Below are 24,646 nucleotides of genomic sequence, written 5' to 3'. Positions count from 1 at the left end.
CTCCTGCACGGCACTTGCACGGCTGCTGCACCTCCTTTGCACAGCCGCTGTGTGGCTCCTGCACGGCTCCCGCAGGCACCCGGGGCAGCCCCAGCCCCCCCCCGAGACGAGCAGAACCGGGAGCAGCTCCCGTGCGCCTGCCTGGAGGCCAGGGAGCAGCCCCCCCCCCTTGCTTTGCACCAGCCTCCCGGGCCTCAGTTTCCCCCCCCCCCATAGGCAGTGCTGCATGGCACCCAGGACACCCCAAAATTGGGAAGTGGGGAGCAAGGGGCAGCTCTGGCTGCACAGCACCCATGCCCCACTGGGCCCCCCACGTGCCCCCATTTCCCTCCCTGCCCCACAACAGGGACTTTGGGTTTCCTGCCGGTGGGAGCCCAACCCCGGCCCCCTCCCCGGGGCCTGGGGCGCTGCAGCACCGACCCCTGGGACCCCCGGGAGCCGCGGGGTGCAGGATGCGGCTGCGGGATGTGGATGCGGATGCTCGCAGCACGGTTGCCATGGCTGCCCGTCGGGATGCGCTTGCATCACGGGCAGCCCGAGGGGCCGGGGAGCGGGGTCCCGGGGCCGGCCGGGGGCTCCCCGCAGCGGGGCCGGGACCGGAGGCAGGCGGGGGCGGGCGGGGGGGGGCTCCGTGCGGGCAGCGCCAGCGGCTGAGCACGGTTTGGAGCTGGTGACGTCTGTGGAGGGAGGAAAACAGGCGGCGGAGAGCGGCTCAGCGCAGCCCAGCGGGCTCCCGGCCGGCTCGGGCGCCGTGCCCACCATGCCCCCCCCGGGCCGGCCGCGGGGTGCCGGGGGGCTGCGCTGAGCCCGGCCATGGGGCCGTGGTGGTGGCTATTGCTCTGGTGCCTGCACGCCGTGCTGCTCCTGGGGGGGGCACAGCAGCCCCCAGCCTCGCCACCCCCAGGGGTGCCCACGTCGGAGCCGGGGCCGTCGGGGGACGCCGAGGGCTCGGCGGCGGCGCTGGCCTTCCTGCGCTCGGGCGATGCGCAGCGCCTGGCCCGTGCCAACTGCAGCCGGGACGTCGCGGCGGGGGCCCCCGGCTCCGGCCCCCCCCCGGCTCTGCGGGCCGCCCTGCGTGCCGCCCCCGAGGCGCTGGCCCAGGCCGCCAACTTCCTCAACATGCTCTTCCAGAGCAACGACATCCGCGAGGCCAGCGTGGCCGAGGACGTGGAGTGGTACCAGGCGCTGGTCCGCAGCCTGGCCGAGGGGCACCCTTGGGTGCGCCGGGCGGTGCTGGCCCTCGACGCCCACCCGCTGGCCGCCAAGCCCCGGCTGATGCTGCAAGCCACGGCGGGCGAGGGCGAGATCCGGCTGCGGGACGTCTCCGCCGCTGCCCCCAGCCTGGGCAACCGCAGCTGGGACAACGAGTGGTTCAACGCCCTGCGCGCCCAGCGCAGCCCCCAGCTCCGCAAGAGGGTGCTCAGCAACGACCTGCGCAGCATGGAGACCCCCAAGTGGCAGCGGGGCGACAGCTACGTGGGGGAGCCGGGCCACGTGCGGTGGTCGCCGCCGTTCCTCGAGTGCCAGGATGGTAAATTCCTGCCCGCCTGGGCCATCACGCTCTCCTCCGCCTTCTACGGGCTCAAGCCGGACCTCAGCCCCGAGTTCAAGTGAGTGGTGCCGGCGGTGATGGGGTGCAGGGGGCCTGACGGGGTGCAGGGGGCCGGGGGGTGCCCCATGGAGGTGATGGGTGCAGGAGGCATCGCCCCCAGGCGTGGGGCACCACTTGTGTGCAACAGGGTGCGGGGTGCAGGGTGTGGGGTGCGGGGCAGCCCTCCTCCCTGCGGTGTGTGCCAGCAGCCCCAGGGTGCGAGCGTGTCTGCCTGCATGTGTGCACATCGGGGGGGATGTGAGTGCAGGCGTGTGCACGTGCATTTGTGTGTTCGTGCGTGTGTGCACACAAGTGTCCGTGTGTATTTGCACGTCCCTGCACCGCGCTGCTCCCCGGCCCCCGCGGCTGTCCGTGCCCCAGCCCTAAAACCCCCAGACCCAGCTCCAAGGGGGGACGTCCAGCACCACGAGTGTGTCCCCCGGGTCTGTGTCCCCATCTCCCAGCCCCCCTGCAGCTGCGTCCCCCCAGCTCCCCAATGTCCCGGGGCTGACCCCGTCCCCCTGCACAGGGGCGTCGTGCGGGTGGACATCGAGCTGCGGGACGTGGGCATCGACCAGTGCGCCAGCGGGCCGGGCTGGTTCGCGGGCACGCACCGCTGCGACCTCAACAGCACCCAGGTACCCAGCACCCAGCACCCTGCTGGTCCCAGCACCCGTCCCAGTATCTGGGGCACTGTGGGACTCCGTTCCCTCATCCATTGGGGCTGGGGCTGCTCCTCTCCAAACCGTCCCCGTCCCCATCCCCATCCCCATCCCCATCCCCGTCCCCGCTGCCTGTCCCTCCCTGCGGGATGAGCTTTATCCCCCGCTGGCCGCTCCATCTGCTCCGCTCAGCTGCTCTCGCACGGTGCCCAGGGTTTATTGTGCAAATCTTCCAGCAGAGCCAGCGGGGTGACCCGGCTGCTGCCCACCAGGGGCAGCGGGGACGGCACTCCAGGGGCTGGGAGCCAATGGGTGCAGCATCCCCAGGGTGGCCCTCAGCGCTCCTGCGGCTGTGCCCACCAGGAGCTGCCCCGACAATGCCCCCCGGTCGCATCAAACCCTGCAGGACCCCAGTTTGGGGCAGCATTCATGCCACGGAGCTGGGCTCTGGTGCTGCCGGGGTTGTGGGGTGACAACTCGCCACCCCCGTCATGGGAAACGCCGTCCCAAAGCTGTCCCCGCACAGGCGGCACCTCACCAGCTTCTATTTCAGGCACTTTTCCTCCCTGCAAGTAATTCCCTCGGGAGGGACGTGACCTGATCCGTGCCAGGCGTCTTTCCAGCACACAACAATACCCAGAAAAGCTCCCGGCCGGCCTGGCGGCGCAGGCAGGGTCCGGGCCCGGTGCCGGGCAGCGGGGGATTAGCGGGGCTGCCACGGCCGCTGCCGTCACGGCCCAGCCGCACGGCCGGATTAGCACGCTGTGCTGCATTAGGTGTCCATTTAGGTTTTAGGGAGGGATTTGGGGGCCAGGCTCTGGCTTTTAATCCCTAAATGTTTAACCACTGGTTTCCAGGCCCAGGCGTGGGGGAGGACAGCGCGGGGTCAGGGAGCCGGGGGTGCGCTGGAGCCCCCGGTGCCAGGGGGCGCACAGGGCTGGGGGGAGCCCAGCGAAGCGCATGGGTGCGGGGCGATGCCTTCCGTGCACCTCTGCCTGTCTCCCCCAGTGTGTCCCCCAGGAGAGCCGCGGCTTCGTCCTCGGGCAGTACGTGTGTCGGTGCAAGCCGGGCTTTTACGGGGCCGGCGGAGTGGCCGTCGGCACCCGGGCAGGTGGGTGCAGCACCCAGCTGGGGGCCCCCCTCTCACCCTGCAGCCCCTGAGGGTGCCGGGGCTGCGGGGGCTTTGGGATACCAAACAGGGGGTTTTGGGGGGGCCTCACCTACCCCCGGCTCCATCCCCAGGCGTGGCAGGGAGCCCGGTGCCGGCGGATGGGGGGCCCCGGCTGGCGTGCCGGCCCTGCCGCGAGGGATGCGCCGCCTGCGTGGACGACACCCCCTGCCTGATCCAGGAGGACCGGGCGCTGCGGGCGGCCATCCTGTCCTGCCAGGCCTCCTGCATGCTGGCCGTGTTCCTCAGCATGCTGGTCTCCTACCACTTCCGAAGGAGCAAGGCAAGCGCCACCTGGGCTGCGCCCAGTCCCCCCGCTGCTGCTCCCCTCGCCCCGTGTCCCCCCGCCCGGCTGCCTCCTGCCGGGGGGCTCTCGAGGGAGGGGGTCCCGGGGTGGGCGTCCCTGCTCTGGGCTCCATCCCTCCTGGTACCCTTGGGCTCCCGGCTGTGCCCTCACGTGGCCCTGTCCCCACAGAGGATCCGGGCGTCAGGAGTCGTCCTGCTGGAGACCATCCTCTTCGGGTCCCTCCTGCTCTACTTCCCCGTGAGTACCCGGCCCCGCGCTGAACCCCCCCCTCCATGCTCAGAGCGTGCCGGGGCAGGTGGCCCCATGGCTCCACATTAAGCTGCAGACCCCAAATACACAGCCAGGAGCCCCAAAATGGGGCTGCCCCCCCCGCCAGCCCCCATCCCACCCCAAAATGTGGCGCCGAGCCCCGAGCTGCTGTCCCACCCATCCGGCAGAGCTGGCACCGGGCAGGGCACGGGCACGGCTCCACCTAATTGTTAATTGTGCTGGCGCAGGCTCCGGGGGCTGCGGTATAAACCTGCTCAGGAAACCAAATCCCTTTTCTCCTGCTGGCCACCAGAATTAATCCCAACCCAAATCCCCTCTCCCTCCCAAAACGTCTGCGGTGGCTGCCGGGGAGCGAGGGGGAGGCGGGAGGCCAGGCACCCCTGGTCGCTGCTTCCCACCTCCCTGCCCTTTCCCCCCACACACCACGGTGAGCGGGCACCAAACACCACCACCGACCCCCTCCCTCCCTCCCACCCCCCAGGTCTTCATCCTCTACTTCAAGCCCAGCATTTTCCGCTGCATCGTGCTGCGCTGGGTGCGCATGCTGGGCTTCGCCACCGTCTACGGCACCATCGCCCTGAAGCTGTACAGGTAGCGGGGCCGGGGGGGCTGCCGGGACCCTGCCGGGGACCCCCAGCCTGGATCTGACCCCCCCCTGCACCTCGCAGGGTGCTGAGGGTGTTCCTGGCCCGCACGGCGCAGCGCGTGCCCTACATGTCGAGCGGGCGGGTGCTGAAGATGCTGGGGCTGATCCTGCTCCTGGTGCTGTGGTTCCTGGCGGCCTGGACCGTGGGGATGCTGGAGAACGTCGACAAGAACATCCCACTGGTCGTCCGCACCCAGACCGCCCGCGGGCTCCACTTCTACATCTGCGGCCACGACCGCTGGGACTACATGATGGTGGTCGGTGAGCGCCAGCAGAGCCCCCCCGGCACCCCCCACGGCCATCCCTGCCCGCACCTCTCCCCTCCCTGCTCCCCATAACCCCAGGACCCCGTCCCATTAAGACAGCAGGCAGGGTTTTAATTTCCTCATCCATCCAATCGAGCCCGCAGCAGGGCTGGGGGGTCCGAGCTGCCTCCCTCCCTCCAAGCACCCCCAGCTCGTGCCCTGGTGCCCAGCGCAGTGCCCAGCAGCAGCACGTCCTGATACCAGTGCCAGGCTGTGCCAAGGATGCTGAGCACCTCTCCCAGCTCCATCTGCGGCATGCACCCAGGTGGATGTGCTGAGCTGGATGTGACCCAGGGCAGGGAGGGCCCAGAGGGGAGCAGAACCCACCGGGAATCCCCGCAGCAGGGTGTCGGGGCCGGGCGCTCAGCCCCTGCTCTGTCCCGCAGCCGAGATGCTGTTCCTGCTGTGGGGCAGCTCCCTGTGCTACGCCACGCGCGCCGTGCCCTCCGCCTTCCACGAGCCCCGCTACATGGGCATCGCGCTGCACAACGAGCTCATGATCTCGGCCGCCTTCCACGTGGCCAGGTAGGGCACGGGGCTGGAAACGGGGCTGGAAACGGATTCCTGGCCCCGGTGACGCAGAGCACCGGCAGCAACGCCCCGCAGCCAGCAGCTGCCCCCTGGGATCCCCCAGGGGTGCCCCCACGCTGCCCCCCTGCCCCTTCCAGGTTCGTCGTGGTCCCCTCGCTGCACCCCGACTGGACCCTGCTGCTCTTCTTCGCTCACACCCACAGCACCGTCACCATGACCCTGGCGCTGATTTTCATCCCAAAGGTAACGCCTGGCCCTGCCCCATGCCCTGCACCACCTCCCCCCTTGTCTGGGGGTCTGGGACATGGGGCGGGGGCTCCCCAGGATTTCGGGGCCCCTCGGCGAGCTCGCCCCTCGCCCCCAGTTCCTGCACGCCGGCTCGCCGCTGCGGGAGGAGATCGCGGCCGAGGTTTACGAGGACGAGCTGGACATGCGGCGCTCGGGCTCCTGCCTCAACAGCAGCATCGCCTCCGCCTGGAGCGAGCGCAGTCTCGACCCCGATGACATTCGGGTGGGTGGCACACTCAGGACCTTCTTTTGACGCTAGCTATGCAGCCCCACGCAGAGTAAGAGTTGCCTTTTGCAGTCTTTCTCCTGATGCAAAGCAGAGGGTGGAGAAGGGGATGCAGCGGCCGGGAGGGGGCACGGGGCGAACGGCCACGGGCCTTGGGGGGGGGAGAGCCCAGCCTGTCCCCTGCAGCCACCTCCTCGGGGGGACAGGCAGCGGGCAGAGCAGCAGCAGGGGGACGTGGGCACAGCCCGGCCCCGTGGCTCTGGGGACAAAGGTGGAGAATTGCAGGGTGGCCCCGTTCGGTCCCGTTGTACGTGCTCTCCTCTCTCCCTTCTCTCTGCCGTGTCCCCATCCCGCGGCGCGCAGGAGGAGCTGAAGAAGCTCTACGCGCAGCTGGAGGTGCTGAAGACACGCAGGATGGCAGCCAACAACCCCCACCTGCCCAAGAAGCGGGGGTCCCGCCGCAGCCTGGGCCGTTCCCTCGTGCGCCGCCTCGCTGAGCTGCCCGAGGCCGTGGCCCCGCGGGGCAGCCGTGAGGAGCGGCTCCGGACCCCCGGCAGCCGCCGCGCCTCGGCCAAGCGGCTCCCCAGCACCGGCAGCGCCAGCCTGCGGGCACGGGACGGGGGATCCCGACACCACGCCGCCACCCTGCGTAAATCCCGCAGCTCCGAGACCCCGGCGTGGGACCCCCGGGGCGGCTCCCCCGACCCCAGCCCCAGCGGGGATGCCGCGCCGGGGACCCTGGCGGTGACCACAGCGGGCTCGGGGCAATCGGACAGCGAGTCCCTGGACGCTGCCCCGCTTGTGTGCAAGTCGGCCAGCGCCCACGACCTGTCGGGGCACCAGCAGCCCCCCCAGCCCCGCACCGCCCTCCTGCTGAAGTCGCTCAGCGTCGTGGCCGGTGCGCGGGACGAGGCCCTGCTGGTGGCCAGCCGGGCGGCACGGGACGGGCGGGATGCTGAGCGGGGCGCTGAGCACCGCACCACGCAGCGCCCGGCCACGGGGCGCCCCACGGAGCAGGCACCCCCTGAGCAAGCTGCTGCAGCCGCCGGGATGGATGATGCCCCCCTGCCAGCTGGCTCCAGGCGTGCTGACGGGGGTCCCTTGCGTAATGCGTCCCCCCCAGGGGATGGCAAGGCGCAGAAGCACGTCACCTACGCGCCCACCAAGAGCATCAGCGTCGACGGCTCCCACCTCTCGGGGCGGGTGCGGGTGGCGGTGAGGAAGACCCCGCCGCCGCCCCCCGTGCGGTACCAGAGCCTGGTGCACCACGCTGGGGACAGCAGGGAGACGGCAGAGCCACCAGAGCCACCCGAGGGGACACCCGAGGGGACACCGGGGCGAGCACCCCCCCCGGCGGGGCAGGGCCGGCTGCAGTCCGCCCGCTCCATCCCCGCGGAGGTTTGCCCCTGGGAGCTGATCCAGGAGGAGATTTTGAGCAGGAAGCAAAAAGCCGCCGAGCCTTCAGCCTCAGGGACCCCCGGGGACACCCCGGTGGCCCCCCCAAGCCTCAAGCCACCCTCCCAGAAAACCTTCAAGAGCCTGGGGTTGGCCATCAAAGCTCTGAACCGCTCCAGGGGGAAGAACAGCCTGAAGGGAAAGAAGGAGAGCAAGGGCAGCCTCAGGAAAAAGGGGCGAGACGGAGACGGGGGCAGCAGGAGGGAGAGGCCCAAGCTGGCAGGGACACCGACTTTTTCTCCGGGGGGGAGCAGCCAAGGCCCCACAAATGGAAGCCCCAAGCCCAGCCCGCAGGAGGGGGACGCGGTGCCCTGGCAGCACAACAACAACGCCGGCTCCACGTCGGAAAGCACAGCCTGGGGGGGCAGCGGGGGAAAGGCAGGGGGACGGGAGGACGGCACGGCCGCGGATGGAGGCGGTGGAGGAGAGGAGCCCAGCGCTGCCCCGGGGAGCACAGACACCAGTGGGGTCCTGGAGACGCCCTCGGGGACGCACGAGGTCTCGCCCAGCACCAGCTGTGGGGACACCTCCGAGCACCCCCAGCAAACCCCAGCACCAGCACCACCACCAGTACCACCAGCACCACCACTGCCACCACCGCTGGAACTGGGCACAGGCAGCCCCCAGGTCCCCGGGCACAGCGCGGCTGCTGCGGGGCCAAGGGCTGAGGTGTGTCCCTGGGAAGCCCTGGGTGCCCCCCCGGGGGCTTTGGCTCTACAGGAGGCGACAGCTGCTGGGGGGGGAAGCCCCAAGAAGGTTTTGGGGAAGGGGGGCAGCCAGCCCGGCCCCTGCAGTGCCAGGGAGGGGCGCGGCACCGAGGGGCTCCCCGCGAGGAGCAGGAGCACGGAGGTGGCCTGGGCGGGTGGTGGCCTTAGGACAGAGATCTGCCCCTGGGAGGGGAGTGGGGGCGAGGCTGGACCCCCCCATGGAGGTCCTGGCAGCATGGGGCCCGGGTCAGAGCTGGGGGAAAAGCCCCCAGAGCTGCCGGCAGCGGCCCCAGGGACAGCGGGCAGCACGGGGGGCAGTATGGCCGAGGTCTGTCCGTGGGAGAGTGCGGAGGGGGGGCCGGCCCCCAGGGCAGAAATTTGCCCCTGGGAGGTGGGGGAGCCCCAGCCGGAGAAGGGGAAGGTGCAGCAGGACGGGGGCAGGCTGCCCAGGGGGGGCAGCAGCATCCGGCCCCGCTCCCTGGGTCTGCTGAGGGCGCAGGACGGGGGGGGCAGGCAGCCAGCGGCCAGCCGGCCCTGGGGCAGCGCCGGCACCGAGCTGCCCCCCCCTCGGGCAGCTCCCGACAGCTCGGACCTGCCAAAATTCACCTCCGAGAGCCCGGAGAGCGTGAGGGCCGCGGTGTGCCCCTGGGAAGCCGGGGGAGGCAGCAGCCACCGAGCAGAAGTTTGCCCCTGGGAGAGGAGCACGGCGTTATCGTTATCTGCCGCAGAGAAAATCGAGGAGGAAAAGGAAATTTCCCCGGGGGTTTCCCTGCAGACGGCAGCCCCGGGGGGCAGGAGCCAGGGTCTGAATGTTGCGGACCAAGGGAGCAGCCGGCGCGTGTCCGTGTGCCCCTGGGAAGGCGCAGAGGAGCCTGGCGAGGGGCTCACGGCAGAAAGCCCGGCTCTGCCCAAATCACCAACCCAGGGTGGAAACGCTGGCAGCAAGAAGGCCGACGTCTGCCCGTGGGAAACCGAGGAGGAGCCGCTGGCTAAAGCAGAAATTTGCCCTTGGGAAGTGTCCCCAGCTCCACCGGGGAAGGGAAAGGGGAGCCAGGACCCGCGTGGAGCTCCCCCGGCAGCCGCCAAACCCAAATCAGGGGAACCCGAGGGCAGCAAAGCAAAGCTGGCAGAGGAGAGGGGTCGGGCGGCTCGCAGGGACACCCAGATCTCCGCGAAGCTCTTTGGGAAGAGCCTGGAGGGGTCGAGAGCTGAGCCAAAGAAATCCCAGAGCACGGAGAGCCCGAAGGCAGAGCTCTGCCCCTGGGAGGCCGCGGGGCTGGAGGCTGGCAGCAAGGCCGAAATCTGCCCCTGGGAGGCGGCTGCAGCCCCCTTTGGGGAGCAGCCAAGGGCAGAGCAGGCCCCGAGGGCAGGCCCACGGGGGGAGAAGCGCATCAGGCGCCAGGCAGCGCTGGCCAGCCCGGCGAGGTCCCTGCAGGGGGGCGGCAGCGATGCCATGAGTCCCTGGGACCCCCCAAAACCCCGCGTGGGGGGCCCAGCGCTGTCTGCAGCGAGGGAGGCTCAGAGCACCGAGAGCCTGAAGGCGGAGATCTGCCCTTGGGAGGCTCAGGGGCTGGGGGCTGGGGGTAAAGCCGAGATCTGCCCCTGGGAGGTGGCCGCTGTCCCCTCGGATAAAGGGAAACTGAGGCAGGGCGGAGGCGGTCGGTCCGGAGGGAGCAGGAACACTTCCACCGATCGAGGTGGCTTGAAGGAGACCGGAGACAGCCCAAAAAGCTGGGACCGTGAGGCCGTCTGCCCCTGGGAGAGCACGGGGGGCACGAAGAGCACAGAGCTGCCGAAAGCTGCTCCCAACAAACCGGGGAGCAGCGTGGCCGAGGTCTGTCCCTGGGAGAGCCCGGGTTTGGGGAGCCCAGCGCTGCCCCAAGGGAGAGCCCTGAGCACGGAGATCTGTCCTTGGGAGGCTCAGGAGCTGGGAGCCGGGGATAAAGCTGAAATCTGCCCCTGGGAGGCGGCTGCAGCTCTGCCAGGGAAAGGAGCCTCGTCTGAGAGGATGGGGGCAGCCCCGGGGGAGGCGAGTCCCCGGCCCCAACACCGGGGAGCCTCCAAGGCGGTGGAGAAGGGGAGCAGCGAGCGAGAGGCCGTGTGCCCCTGGGAGAGCCTGGGCACGGAGGAGCCCCCCCAAAAAGCTGGGACGGGGAGAGAGGCGTCCAAGAAGTGGGACAGCTCGGAGAGCCGGAGATCCGACATCTGCCCCTGGGAAGCAGCAGAGCCCGAGGCCCTGCAGATCCACGAGCCCAAACTGGGAGCTGATGGAGCAGCCCCCGCTGGGAACGGGGACCCAAAACCAGTGGCCACGTCTCCACCAGCCCTACCGAAGGCCGGGGGCTGCTCTGGGGGCCAGGCCGAGCACAAGCCCCTGCGCCGCATCCTGCCGGGCTCCCAGCCCCTGCGGGCAGCTGCAGGGCCCCCTCGGCAAGCACACGTGGCCAGCAGCAGCCCCAGCCCCAGTGCCAGCGTGGCCGAGGTTTGTCCCTGGGAGGCAGAGGAGGCTGCCCCAGCCCCCAGCACCAAAACCCAAAAAGCGCCCACGGTGTGCCCGCAGGAGGGGGACAGCACAGACCCCAGCCCGAGCCCCCAAAGGGCTGGGGAGAGCCTCAGAGAGGGGGGCACGAGGCAAAGCAGCCCCAATGTCTGCCCGTGGGACCACGAGTAGCTCGCCTGCCCCAGCTGGCAGCGGTTGTGCAGGGAAAGCCCTGAGCTGACGCCCGCCGCCTGCCCACACGGGGACCCAAAACCCAGGGCTGGGGACAGCCCAGGGCTGCCTTCAGCAGGGGTCTGGGCTCCCGAGCACCACGGGAATTCAGAGTGGGGGGAGCTGGCAGCCCCTGCCTGCTGGATCAGCTCACTCCATTGTGAGCCCAGGGCAGCCACAGTGCCCCTGGGGAGGAGAACAACTCCCCAGAAGCGTTTGTCTTAACTAATTACGCCACTGACTCTGCAAAGCACTTTGTTATTGCTGGCTATGTCTCTTGTACACACGTGTGCAATGCCCAGAGCTCATCTTCCCATCGCAGGGGGGATTTTCCATCACCCTGTCCGCTGGCACTCCCCAGCCTTCAATTTTACTGCCCTCCTGTAGGAAGCTGGGATGCCCCGTTTCAATTTCTTGCTGTATTCACACCCCTTTTGGGGGCAGAGGTGGAAACCAGGTCCTGTAACACAGGGAAGGTGCTGAGGCCATGGGGGCACAACGACCTCCAGGGCATGAGGCAGGGCTGACCCCATCACCAGGGGAAGAGCTGGGCTGCATACTGCGGGCTGTGCAGGTCCTGCTCCCCCCAGGCAGCACAGCACAGCAGTCTCCCCAGGTTTGTTCCTCTGCTCCATTTGAGTGGAAGCAAATCAAAACCAGAGGCACAGAAGCAAACACTTCTGTTCTCTCTGCTCTCCCCACAAGGCTGGGGCTCGGGGCTTGTCCTGCTGTCCCTTCGTTTGCCTCCTCTCTCCTTAAAGTGGCATCGCTGTTGTGTGCTGTGATCCTCAGTGCCGAACGTCAAAGTCATGCAGTGGTGTAAGTAAGTGTACATACAGAAAATAAAGTTATCCTCGGCGTGCACACTCAGCTGATTTATGGGCTGTGGGCAACGTACAGAATACATCTAAGGAAGAGCTACAACAGAAAGCAGCGAGGCCGAAAAGGACACCCAGGAACAGCAGTGGTGTAGTCAGAGAGGTTGGCAAAGGAAATGGGGGAGCTACACTGGAATTAATGCTGTTCTCCCAAAAAAAACAGCTACTGTCAGAGAACACTCCTCTCATTCAGAGCCTGAGCTGAAGAACCGTGGCCGTAGGAAGCGGCTGAGCAGTCACAGCCGCACCCGCTTCTACGCTGCCTTAGTCACAGCAGACACAGACCAGGCAGCTCGCTCATTTATTTTTGTTCCTACCCCAGCTCACATATGCTGGAGCACTGAATCTCTCTCCAGCTCATGAATGAAGCGTAGGCAGAAGGCTCGATATAGTAGGTTCTTGCGGGAAAGGCAGACAGATTGTGACAGCCCTCTGACTTCCAAAAAGATGAAAGGGATTCCATCGCTGGCTCCTCTCCCAACTGAGCACAGAGATGGGATTCTGCCCTTTCAAAGGAACATCATTCACAAGCAACACTGAACAACTCTGCAAGCATAAGGAGCCATAAATCTTACTGCGTGCTCTGTAAAATCTCTCTCAAGGAAGAAAAAAATGCACTCAACTCTCACAAGCTCTTGAAAATGGCTGAATTAAAAAGCAGTACGAGGCTGGAAAAGGAAACGCTGTTATCTGATGACCAGTGGATTTGCTGCTCTGTGACTAGGTGCAAACAGAAGCTACCTGAGCAAAGCAAGAACAGATCAGCAGCGCACTGCCTTACTTGTAGCTGTGGAAAAAGGTAACCCCTGGGTACGTTTTCTGGACTCACACAGCCTGCTAAACCAGAGGGCCCGATGTGAATGTCATCGTGTCCACAGGATGGTGCCAGCCGCTCATTAACAACATTGCTAAACTTGAGAGCACCTGGAACAAACGCACCAAAACCCGTCAGCTATGAGAAATGCTGTCTTTTGACATTAACTGACACAAACACTGACCTAAGGAGTCAAAAAATTTTATTAAATTATCAGTGCTGTGCTACAGCTTGGCCATTAACAAGCACCCATTCAGCAGGACCCACTCAGGAGAACCTGATTTAAAGTGTGCTTGCTGCACCAATACCTACTACACAGAGAAGGTTAAGACACAGCACAGTCTATCTGGACAGAGTAAAGCTCTTAGAGCTCATCTGAATCCTCTCCCACTTCTCTTTCGCTCCTTTCAAGGCAATTTCTTAGTGACCAGAGTCCGTTTCTGAAGCTGCTTTGTTGAAAAGCACAGCTACACACAGCCGGCTCCCTCCACAGGCATTCTCCGTTTTGTTCCTTCAGGGTTGTTCTTACTGCTGCCTCTGTACTTGCTCTGAAGTTTCTTCTTTATTTTCTTTAACCTCTTGTGAAGAATCCAAGGCTGGGCCGGGAATCATCACCGTCTGCAACAGCAAGGACAGAAATCAGCACAACACAGAGCAGCTCGGAACTGTTGTAACAGGAGCGTGAGAAAGGGTGACCAGGAGGTGGTGGCAGTGCACAGGAAGATGACCAGATGGCAGCAGCGGGAGGGAGGACAGAGCAGGGAATGGTATTACCCGCATTGTACCACACTGCACTTCTCACCTCCTGCCTCTCCAGGACCTGTTTTGTCACACAGGAGGGCAGAGCACCTGCCGCAGTTTGCCAGGTGCAGTACAGGGAGCAGTGAAGCCCTGAATTATCACGTACCTGTCAAATACCATTGGTCTGCTACTACATCTCCCAGGTTACCCTAGAATATGTATTTTACCTATTTTCCGGACAGAGATATCAAACCTTCAGTCCTGTTACCCCTGAAAACTAGGCTAGGTACAGGAGCAATCAGATGGCTTAAAACCCAACTCCCTGCATAGTTCAGAGCAGACCCCACGCCTGTCTCAAGTTACAGATTTGTCTTTTGCAGTGCTGATGGCTCTCAAGTTTTTCCTTTAATCATAGGAAATTCTATGCAATATTCAACAATTGTGCGCATCAAAATGCGGCTGCAATCTGTCATAAAGACTCCAGAAGCAGCAGAAAACCTACTGGTCTTATCTAGGACAGAAGCACACAAATTGCAGATACCTCCTGGGACTAAACCCAGTGCCTAGCAGTTGTAACATTCACTAGCCACCGTGAGAGATGCTAGAGGCTGATAATCCCACAGTAATAAATGGTACTGCTTGCAAATAAATGCACCACCAGCCCAGTACAGGAAGCTCAGCTCTGGTTTTGTCCAAAATAAGCTAGGAACTTATGTTTCAAAGCCACAGGCTAAGCTGGTGTCTGCCCTTGGTGGCATTACCTTAATGATGGGGTCCTTCGGTGGAGCCCACTCCGGAACAATCTTGCCGTGCATCCTCCATGTGCCGTAGGGGTTGACCAAATACCTCTCAAATACGACGTACTCCAGAACATCCTTGGGCACCTGCTCCCCGCCGTACATCAGCCGCCCAAACCGGTCATAGACAGCCAGGGTCTGTAACAGAGCCAGGAAACACGCTGGGCTGGCCCCGGGCTGGAGTCTGCTGGGGGACACAAGGGGACAGGGGGACGTACCTGCCGCGTGTGCATCCGCACCGTCACCTGGCCGTACAGGTTACTGGGGTTCACAATGCTGTTGCACCGAATGTGGACCACTCTCGGAGGCTCCAGAGACTCCACAAAACTCCAGCGGATGGTCTTGTACCTGTTGCCACGGACCATGTCCTGAAAAGGACAAATACGTCGGCACCAACTTCATTGGGATGTGAATTGAACAAGCAAACTCCTGCATGTAACGAGGCACTCGCTCGTTAGCTGTTACTTAAACTTGTGCTTTGTCTCCCCACTGTCTTTATTGTATTCGGGTGGGGAAAAAAGAAAAGAGACAATTTCTCAACCCTTCCACACTATTTAAGGTTTTCTAAACCCAACCAAGGACACACTAACGCCCAGATAAACTTACCGGGTAGCAGCGCTCTGTCACCAGGGAGTGAAGTTTCTGCTTGTTAAAACTGCAAGTGAAACACACCCAGTTACTCAAACACACTTATTGTAAAGAGGCTTACTCACAAATTCCTGCTTCTCCAGAAGATTTATAACCCACCCGCAAAGCAGAAAAACAAGATTCTCAGCTGTGATCTTAACACAGAATCAGAACCTGAATGCTAGCTGGCTGGCAAGACTTCGGGGAAAGACATGGCAGCATCCCTTGGAGGCTAGTTATGGCCTAAGCGTTCTATTGATGTTTGGAATTGCAACCGTAAATGATGCACTTCTTAACTTTTTTGAACTTTTTAAACTTCTTTCTAGAAAGGGGAGCAAGCCAGGGGAGCATCATTTCAACATCCAAACCATTCCCCATGGCATGATGCGGAACAGCAGCAACCACCAGCTCAGCTGCTAATAGCACTGATTCCCAAACCTCCAATGCCACCTCCTCTTCAGAGAGATGAGGGCAGCAGAAGGAAGTACTCGTTGCAGAGGAGGCACAAGGATTAGAAAGATAAGGAAGAAAACCAGAGCATATAAGGAAAAAGAAGCCGATCCTGCATAACCACATCGGTCAGAGACCAGGTCTTACTTTGCCAGGCAATTGTGAGCTTCAATGAATATCTCCTGCGCCTTCTCTGGAAAGGTTTTCGTGCTGAAATCCGGAACATGATCCTTTACCTTCCGCAGACTGAAGAGAAAGAAAAAAAGAAAGCTCTGCAGCAATCAAAAAACACTTCAGTGTTTCAGGTGAGAATCTTATCCAGTTCAAGAGCCACTTTTCCCAGGGAGCAACTGGGAACCAGAGACTCCCTCCCCACTGACACAATCTCTAGGTGCTCATAAGAGAGACGTACTGCTGCAAACGCAAAGAACCCAGGGAATGTGAGCACGCATTGCCCCCCTTCATGCCAGGACAGACACCTTGCATTCCCTCTCACACCAAGGAGGGCTGGTTAAGTGGTACAAGAGCAGCAGTGTTATAGACAAACACACCACCTCACCACTGCAAGACAGAACTGGGCAAGGCTTCAACACCACAGGCTAATTAAAAGGAAGGTACATACGCTAGCTGGGAGGCAGCGGTCTGCTTCAGCTTCTCCACCCTTTGCCTCAGCCCATCTTTGGATAGGGAAGACATGCGGGCATCACCCTCAGGGGGGACATAAGGGTCTATAATATCAGCTGCACGAGAAAGAAGAGATGTTGGGAGGCTCAAAAACTGCCAAATGCTGCATGATGAAGGTAACAGAGGCTGCTGGAGAAGGATTCCTCCCTGAAAACACCTTTAGGATGAAATAAGAGCGTGGCCACAAATGACAGGGGCACCTCTCACTGTGAGCAAGCCGTGTTAGACCACCTGCTCTCCTCTTCTCCCACACAGCCCCAGGATACAAGGACAAGGCACCCAGCCGCAGGGAGCACAGCCTCCCATGGCTGGTCCCGGGTGCAAAGGGGCCGACAGCCCCACACACAGCCGACAGCAGCGGGGCCGCTGCTTCCACCCACACGGGGCAGAGCAGGCGACGGAGCCTGCAGCAGGGGGGGCTCCCTCCCTCTACGGGATCGCCCCTCGGGAACCGGCCCCGGGGGGGGGGGGGGGAGCGCCGCGGTACCTGTGCAGGCCAGGAAGAAGGCGCGCTCCAGGCGGTCCTCGGGCAGCGCCCTGGCGGCGGCGCGCAGCCGGCCCTCCCTCTCGGCCGGGGACAGCTCCCGGGCCCAGTCGGGCACGAACAGCCGCCGCTTGGTCCGCACGGGCACGGCGAGGCACGGCGGGACGGCCCCGGGGGGGCGCAGAGCCGAGGCCTAGCAGGAAGAAACGGGAGGCCAAGCGTTAACGGCCGGCCCCTCACGCCTTCGGAGCCGCCGGCACCGCGCTCAACGCCGCCCGGGACCGTGCCCGGACCGGGAGCCTCCCCCCAGCCCACGGCCCTTCCCCCCCGGCCTTTCCCTTCCCCTCCCCGCCGCCCTCGGCGCCCCGCACCCGCCGGCCCAGCAGCCCCAGGCCCGCCGCCCTCATGGCGGCCGCCATCTTGGCGCCGCGCTGCCCGACGGGAAGGGAGGCGGGGCTTGAAGGGGGAGGGGGGCGGGGCCCGGCGGTGGCGCGCGGAGGGGGCGGGGCCGTCGGGAGCCCGCGCGGCGGCGAGTGGAAAATTCCATCGGCTGCGGGGGGGGGGCGGGGCGGCGGGGGGGGCGGGGGAGGCTCCGCCCCCGGCGCGAGGCGCCCCCCCCGGGGGTGAGGGGGGGGTGAGGGGGGGGGCGGGGGGAGGGGGGAGGGGGCGTGACGCAGCGGGGTGCGCGTGCACGGGGCGGGAGCCCCCCCCCCGCAGCATGGAGGGGGCGCGGCGCCCACCCCCATTGCAGCGCCCTGCGGCGTGCACGGGGAGCAGCCCCCCCCCCATTACCCCCCCGTGCATGGGGAGCAGCCACCCCCCCATTACCCCCCCCCCCGTGCACCCTGCAGGGCTGCGAACGTGCAGGAGCCCCCCTGAGCACGGGGGGGGGGCGCAGTGCACACCCCATAGCACCGTGCAGCCCCCCCATGCGATGTCCTTGATGTCCCTGTGTGCACCCCCCCGGTTCTGCTCCCCCCCCCGGCCCCTCCGTCTGTGTCTGCCTGGAGGTGGGGGGCTGCCTGCTGCGGGGGGAGGGGCCGGGGGGGGCTGTGAGTGCTCCATTTGTGCCCAGTGCCCGCAGGGCCCCCACGCAACCCCCCGGGGGATACAAGGGATGGTGCTGGGGGGGCTCAGCCCCGTCCGCCCCCCCCGGCCGTGCTCCCACCCCGGGGACTGTTGATTTTGGCCAGGAGGGAGCCCCCCCGCAGGCCGGCTGGTTAATGTGTAGTGAGGGCCCTGCTGTGCCCGGGACCCTTGATCCCAACCCACGCTGCTATCGGGGCCTAACCCCCCCCAGTAGGGGCCAGGACGGGGTGCAGGGGGGGGGGAGGGTTGGGTGCCACTGGGGGGCTCTTACAGCAACCAGGGGACAGGGACTGGCTCCAGCGAGGGTGGTGGCCCCTGCAGATGCCACCTGATGGTGGCCCTGTGCTGCCCCCCCCATTTGCAGAACTCCCCCATTTTGCCCCGTCGGGGCCTTTCTTTGCTGGGCTTTGGCAGGCCCCAAGCACCGGGACGAGGCCTCGGCGTCCTCCAGGCAGGGCTTTGGCCCCGTTGGTGCCGTCCCTGCCCCATGGAGGTGCTTGTGCAACGCGCCCCGGGGCTGTGGGGTGCAGGGGGGGCAACGGGCAGGGCAACGGGCAGGGCAACGGGCAGGGCAACGGACAGGCCGGCACGCAGCCCACCGCCACCGCTGCCAGCCCCTCCTGCCACGGCCTCATGCTGGGGGCAGCCCCGGAGCCGCCCGCAGCTCCCAGCACCGTCCCCTGCCCCCAAATACCTCGGATTCCTGCCCTAAGCCGCGGCTGGACCTGCGAGGCAGGATTAGCCCCGTGCCCTGCGGCTGCTCCCGCTCTCACAGGGACACCAAAAACCCATGCGAAAAGAGAAGAAAAGAAAAGGCTCTCCAGGATCTTTCTTTTTTTCTTTTCTTTTATTTTTTTTCCCTCTCTCCCTTGTTTCCCTAATTAAGCCAGTGCACTGCCAGCAATTTGTGGCCGCAGGATCCGGGCTCATCGCAGCCCCTGGCAGCCACCGCGTCCGCTCGTCCCCGGGCCTCCCCGAGCCCGGTTTGTTCGGGACACGGCAGAGGCGGCAGCTTCCCCGGGGCGTCTCCTCGGAGGCTCTCCTCCTCCTCTCCCTCTTCCTCTCCTCCTTTCTTTCCTTCGTGATTCTTGCTGACAGCAGCATCTGTCACCGAACAATGCAGCAGCGCGGGCCAGCCGCCGCGGCAGGGAGCCCTGGGGGTGCGGCGAGGCTCGCCCGGCACACGAGCAGCGGCACCGAGCGGCACGGGGTGTGGGGCAGAGCCCCCATACAGTCCCCCCATCTCCCTTCTGCCTTCATCCCGCTGCTGGCCCTGGGGAGAGGAGCAGGGGGAGAAGCCGTCCTGCCCCGCCAGGTCTCTCCTGCCGGCTGGGGTGCCGTCTGTCCCACCGCTCTGCCCGTGTCCGTGTGTCCCCGCGGACGGTGGCAACGCCCAAAGGCATCGGAGGAGCCGGGGAGGGTGGTGGCACCCGGAGGCCTGCAGAGCTTCCCAAAGCCCCGCACGGCTCCAGCTGCTTCCCGCTGTCTCCTTCCCTCTCCTCGGGGCACTGTAGCACAATGCGGCCCCGAGAAGCCCCAGATGAACCCACGCTCATCAGCTGCTTGGTTTTTATAATTATGTGCTAAGATCCGTCTGTACTTTCTCCATGCCCCAGTTCGTGCCGCAGACTCCTCCAGGTCTCAGCAAATCCCCACCCTCTCTCTGCTTGGCGCTAGCTTATATTTTAAACAGCGAGATGTCACTTTTAGCGAAAATAAATCTTTTTTTTTTTTTTTTTTTTTTTTGGAGGGGGGGGAAGGAGAAGAAAAGGAGCAACTGTGATATCCAGCGGCAGAAAGCAATTAACAGCCAAATGCTTTCCTGCCCCAGCAAGCTGTGCTTCCTTCCTAACGCGAGGGAGGTTGTGAGGTTGTGGCCCCGGCAGAGCCGCGGCGCGGGGCTGAAGTAGGTCAGCGCCCCGAGCCGGGTTCCCGGCAGAGCTGAACCCCGAGCCACGGCTCCCACCCGGAGCCCAAACAGGGCTGGGTGCGAGGGCAGGGCTGGGCCTCCAGGGCAGCACCGCTCCTCCCGAGGAATTTGATTTTTCGCCCTTCTTTTTTCCCATATAAAGCCTTTATTAAGAATTTTTAAACTTCCTGCTGGCGTTTGTCACGAAACCCAGCCGCCCTCCACCATCACCCACTTGGGACATTTATTGCCCCGTAAATACCGCTCGCTGTGCTGTGTACGCAGCTTTTTAAGGCAGATTCCTGACATAGCATCTTCCACAGACCCCAGCAGCGCGGCCGGGCCCCGAGGGGCCGCGGTCCCCCGGGGTGGGCAGCAGCTCCCCTCTGCTCCACAGCCTGAGGCTTTTTAGGCTTGGGAGCATGAAATGGGAATGAGCGAGTGTGAGTTTGGCCAGGAAGGGTTCTGTGAGCACCTTGAGCCCCCTTTTTCTTTATTTTTTCTGGGATCCCCGCAGCACCCAGCTCTGCTTCTCCCCCTGCTGCAGCTCAGACCCAGGGAGGAGGAGGAGGAGGAAGAGGAGGAGGAGGAGAGGACCGGGAGCAGCCCCGCACCCTGCAGCTGCCCGGGCAGGCAGTGCAGGCCCGGGGGCAGCGCTGCTCCTGGCTCCTCGCCGTTCCCGTCCCCTCTCCCCCCCCGGGCTTCGCTGCAGCCCCCGGGGCCCTTCTCCAGCCGCTCCCACGGTTCCGTAACCGGGGGTCTGCAGCAGCCGGGGCCGGCCCCCACCTCTCCACGGGGGCCCTGCTGCTGAGGGCCTGCCCCGGGGGGCGACCACCGGCAGCGGGGACGGGCGGGGACGGCAGGAACCGAGCCCGTGCGGAGCCCAGAGCCGGGCCCGGGACCCCCCGGGACCCCCGAGGACCCCCGGGAGGGCCCCTCCGCCCCCGCCGCTTACGCAACGCGCTCGCTCCGCGCTACGTGCGCGGCCGCGTGGCGCCGCCGCGCGCTCACGCGCACGCGCGGCCCCCGTCCCTCCCCCTCCTCCTCCTCCTCCTCCCCCCTCTCCCCTCCCCTCCCCTCCCGGGGCCGCCTCGTGCCGGGAGCGCGCGCGCGCGCCCCCGCCCCTCCCTCCCGCCCTCCCTCCCGCCCGTGTCGGTGCGGGGCCGCCGCGTCGCCGCTCGGAACCCCCGCGGCTGCCGCTGCTCGCCCGTCCTCCCCCTCCCCTCCTCCTCCTCTTCTTCCTCCTCTCCTCTCCTCCTCCTCCTCCTCGTCCCCCTTCCCCTCCCCCGCCCGCCGCCCCGCCGCGGGGGGGCGCATCCCCGCCGCCCGCCCCGCCATGCCGGAGAAGCGGCCCTTCGAGCGGCTCCCCGCCGACGTCTGCCCCCTCAACTACGGGCTGTGCCTCAAGCCCGACCTCATCGACTTCACCTTCGAGGGCAAGCTGGAGGCCGCCGTGCAGGTGAGGCCCGGCCGGGCCCGGACGACCCCCGGTGTCCCCCCCCCCCACCCCCCCCTCCGTCCTCCGGGGCAGCCCCCGGTGCGGTGCCGCGGCCGGGCAGGTGCAGGGCGGCCTCCGGTACCGGCCCCCCCCCCCCCTCCCCTACACCCCCCCAGGCCCCACCGGGCGCCCCCTGCCCGCAGCCCGGCGGCCCCGCCCCGCCGCCGCCCCCGGGAGGGGCCCGGTACGGGGGGGGGGAGGCGGCGGCGGCAGTGGTGGGAAGGGGGGGGGGGGCGCCCGGTGCCGCCCCTCCCGGCCCCGCTGCAGCCCCGCGGGCGCTGCTCGGTGCCCGTGGCCGCGTTAGGCCTCAGCGCGGCGGGGCCCGGGGGCTGCCCCCGGCGCCCTCCGCGTCCTCCCCGAGCCGCCCCACGGAGCCGCGGGGGCTCCACGGGTGCTACCGGAGCCCCCCCCCCCTTCTCCCCGGCTACCGGGGGAGGGCCCGAGGCGCTGCCGGGGTTGGGAGCGGGGCGAGGCCGCGGCCCGCGGCGGGGCAGCACCGGGGGCGCCCGGCAGGGCCCGGCCCGGCCTCGTGACGCTGCGGGGCTGCGGCTACCGGGGCCCCACGGCTCCGGTCCTGGGGGCTGGGGGCTCCCCGTGGGGGCAGCCTCCCCCCGGTGCGGCCCGGGATCGATTCCCGGCCCCATCCCCGGTAATCCCGGCCGCCCGGTCCCGTCCTCGCAGCCCCGCTCCGGTTGCGGGGCCGCGCTGGAAACGGGATCGCTGCGATCGGCCCGGTTAAAAATAACGCGGGGGGGGAGGGGAGGGGAGGGGATGGCGGCTTTTTAAGCCGGCCTCGGAGCGGGGAGCAGCGCCCAAGGGCGGCCGTGGGGGCCGGGGGCAGGCGGGGGGCTCGGGGAGGTGGCGGGGGGCGCCGGGGGTTTGTCCCCGTTGGGATGTTTTAAGGCTGCGCCCGGTGGGGATTGCTCAATAGCTTCCAGAGCGGCGGGCGCCACCTGACAAGCAGAGCCATGGACTTTCCGACCCGCGCAGGGCACGAGGAAGAGCGTTGCTCCCCGGGGTTCAAGGTTGTGAGGAACCCGGTGAGCGTGATGTGCCCGCGGCAGGAGTAGGAGAAATAAGGTGATGTTTTAACACGTGCCTAAAATCTACGTCTTTATTCTCAAATTTCTGAGTGACCCAACCCCGCAGATCGAAGAACCACGAGGCTGCCCCCCCAGCTGCACGTACACCAAGCGCAGGAGGTGGATGTGGAGCTGGCGTGCCTCGAGCAAACACGGAGGTTTTGTCCAGCCACCAGTGTCCAAAGCGTGGTAAAGGCACGTTGCAGACAACGAGAGGCTGCTCTCCGTGCCTTCACGGGGAGAAGAACAACCGGCTCAGCCACCGTGCTCGCTGGGCACGGTGCTTTTTGTACAAGGGAACGGCTTGCTTAGCCCTAACGTGCTAGCGCGTGCCGGTTGGTTGTTACTGGCTTGGGATTGAGTCTAGAAAATAAATTAGTTCTGTGCTTTTTGATCTAATTGGTTCAATTAGGGACTTGCTGGCCGTTGCTACCAGTACCTTCTAATAAGGTGGAGTGGAGTTCATCAGAGAGGGGTTCTGTTTTCAGCACGCTTGAGAGCTTTGGCATGCATTGTGCACTCATCGAGGTAAAGTAATTTTACAGTAAGACACGACCTTTGAATTGTCAAAGTTTTGGGTAAGGAATTTAAGTATTAGATGTGTGGCCTACTCTTGAAGGTCCAGGTATCTTTTTCTATATATAATTAAGTATAATTATTAGCCCCTCCAGTATGATAGATGTCCCATTCCAGTATGATAATGGCTAGGCAAATGATAAGCTGCCTCAGATGCTTAAAGGAGGGATGCTTTCTGACTTGCAGGGTGAGTACTGCAACTTTGACACTGGAATCAATCATAATTAATGACAAAATTAAGGAAACTTCATTATGCACTTCAAAAGTGTTTGCTGTTTTGCATATTTAATAGCAAACTGGAATTAGTGGAGGCTGCAATACTTAGTCAAGATATTACAAGTAAACACTTGATCAGTGAGTTTGTGTTTTTCATTCGCAGCCCTTAAGCAGGATTTGGCAGCTTTTTGTGTAGAATTTTGGTAAGTCTTTCAACTTGAGCACCAAGCCCTAAAAAAATGCTAAATAGCCTAGTCTTGGCTTTGGGGCAGTACACTTACGCAGGCTTTTGCATGTATGAATAACTTAAAACACTTGGTCTTTTTGCCACAGTAATAAACGTTGCACTTCCTATGCGTTGTCTTCAAATAAGCTTCAGAGGGTAGAGCCCTTCATGATTCAAAAGATAAAGCTGTTGCTTCATTGTCAGCAGTGGCCAGGTTGGTTTCAAAGGCTTAAGAAGAAATAATGCGTGCTTGTAGCTTATTGTGGTACTTTGAGTTTTCAGGTTAGGGGATTGGCCCTCTGTCTGGTGTTTGTCATGCCTTGATAAAGGAACAATACAGTAATCTGTCTCTCGGTACAGTTTAATTCCTTAGCCTTTTGTAGCTGAGCTCGTTAAGTGTTTGGTAGCCTAAATACCGCCTGGTTACCTGAGATTTGAAAACAGTGTAACTTGTGGTCACACAAACGTTTTGGAAGTCAGCAGAATTATGTAGCAATTACATAAACTGCTAAATTATCGTTGCCACTTATCACAGTTTAAAAACCCAAAGTCCTTGCAGGTTCCCTGTGAAATCGCTCATTTATCGCGGCCAGAACCGAGCATGATGCGGTTGTGGGAGATCAGACGCCGCGTGCTGGTTGTGGATCTGGAGCTGGACTGGGGCTGCCCGTGCGATCCTGTGGGCGCTCTGTTGGTTTGGTTGTCTGCTGGGGTCCCAAACTGCTCTGCTGGGCTCACGTGGGTGCTTCTGAACGAGCACAATTAAGGTTTGGTGTTGTATGAGTGGAAACGGTTAATCTACTTTATTCATCTGTGAGCTTGAAATTTAATTATTGCAGCCCTGATTCTCGGGGTGTAGTTATCAGTGCAGCGCACTCGTATTACTCACTGCCCGGGTCAGCGCTTCGCTATTCTGCTCCTGACTCCGGGACGGCGTAAGGGAGGGCTGGAACAAAGAGGGGATGTGCTGCCCTTCTGGTCTGCAGCATCGCGCTGCAAAGGCAAATATGAATAACTCGCATCAGGAGCAAACATCTGGCTCCCAAAGTTTGTTTTAAGCTCCTGAAAAGCTCTGGGTGCTGTCACGGCCCTGAACAATCACCTGTCCGGCACTGGGCATAGCGGTGCAGAGCTTGAGGAAGGTTCACGGCTGCCTTCCGACTTCCTGGTACTAACCACTACATAAACTCCCATCTCTGGAGAGGGTGGTGGTGATTCACTCCTTACAAACGGCAGGGAGGTGTTCCCTGGTTGCAGAGCAACCTGCTTGCTGCAGGAAAGAATTTACAACCTAAGGTGGATGGCTCTTTCGAGTATCTTCCCAGTCCCTTTAATGTGTCTTAGAGATACTCTGTTATATTTAGCAATGTTTAACCTGTATCTGTTGCTTTTTATAGGTTGATTATGCAGTATCTGCTAGGCTAAGGATGTGCAGCCTTCTGATCCCACTGCACGCCGGTTCAAGATTGATTGTGACACTCGTGTCTCTAAACCTTGACAAAATTAACCATTGATAGGTGTAGTATTTGTGGTCAGCATCCCCTGAGGTGTGTGTGGGGGGGCTGTTCAGTATAAATACACGGCCGTGTTACCCAGCATAGCAGCTCACATTTGCAGGGCGTTAAATCAGGTCTGAATTGGAGTGACCCGAGCGCTGGAGGTGTCCTGCTGGGTGCTGGAGCCTGCGCCTTCCTGCCAGGAGCTCTGGG

The 24,646-nt window shown here is 63.9% G+C and overlaps 3 protein-coding genes across 3 annotated transcripts in view; 2 read left to right on the top strand and 1 right to left on the bottom strand.

Annotated features, from left to right (window-relative positions):
• Positions 1-813: 813 nt before the first annotated feature.
• Positions 814-10,827, top strand: GPR179 (G protein-coupled receptor 179; the record flags this gene model as incomplete). The annotated part of the gene is made up of 12 exons (XM_084301092.1): positions 814-1,610; positions 2,121-2,229; positions 3,262-3,364; positions 3,496-3,704; positions 3,897-3,965; positions 4,480-4,589; positions 4,667-4,905; positions 5,336-5,474; positions 5,618-5,723; positions 5,845-5,991; positions 6,358-8,019; positions 8,170-10,827. The coding sequence occupies 12 exons, from the start codon at positions 814-816 to the stop codon at positions 10,825-10,827; spliced, it is 6,348 nt and encodes a 2,115-aa protein (XP_084157218.1).
• Positions 10,828-12,743: 1,916 nt separating this feature from the next.
• On the bottom strand, positions 12,744-16,780 carry MRPL45 (mitochondrial ribosomal protein L45). The gene is made up of 8 exons (XM_084300953.1): positions 16,713-16,780; positions 16,345-16,534; positions 15,796-15,913; positions 15,321-15,419; positions 14,703-14,751; positions 14,315-14,464; positions 14,061-14,234; positions 12,744-13,176 (listed from the first exon to the last, which is right to left on the bottom strand). The coding sequence occupies exons 1-8, from the start codon at positions 16,758-16,760 to the stop codon at positions 13,084-13,086; spliced, it is 921 nt and encodes a 306-aa protein (XP_084157079.1). The 5' UTR covers positions 16,761-16,780; the 3' UTR covers positions 12,744-13,083.
• Positions 16,781-20,545: 3,765 nt separating this feature from the next.
• The window catches only part of NPEPPS (aminopeptidase puromycin sensitive), a 35,355-nt gene continuing 31,254 nt past the window's right edge, over positions 20,546-24,646 (top strand). Inside the window, exon 1 of the mRNA XM_084301267.1 lies at positions 20,546-20,798. Within this exon, the coding sequence (XP_084157393.1) occupies positions 20,676-20,798 (123 nt within the window). The 5' untranslated portion in view covers positions 20,546-20,675. The remainder of the gene's footprint in view (positions 20,799-24,646) is intronic.

The sequence above is a fragment of the Netta rufina genome (assembly GCF_964035555.1).
Source record: "Netta rufina genome assembly, chromosome: 24".
Taxonomy (NCBI): domain Eukaryota; kingdom Metazoa; phylum Chordata; class Aves; order Anseriformes; family Anatidae; genus Netta; species Netta rufina.
This window is presented reverse-complemented; position numbering and strand designations above follow the sequence as displayed.

What these genes read in the sequence shown, in the direction of transcription:
- MRPL45 (XM_084300953.1), bottom strand. Translation starts at nt 16,760, where the DNA reads ATGGCGGCCGCCATGAGGGCGGCGGGCCTGGGGCTGCTGGGCCGGCGG. An exon ending in TGACAGAGCGCTGCTACCCG is followed by an intron (nt 14,465 to 14,702) that starts GTAAGTTTATCT and finishes TGTCCTTTTCAG; the next exon opens with GACATGGTCCGTGGCAACAG. An exon ending in CGAAGGACCCCATCATTAAG is followed by an intron (nt 13,177 to 14,060) that starts GTAATGCCACCA and finishes TTGCTGTTGCAG; the next exon opens with ACGGTGATGATTCCCGGCCC.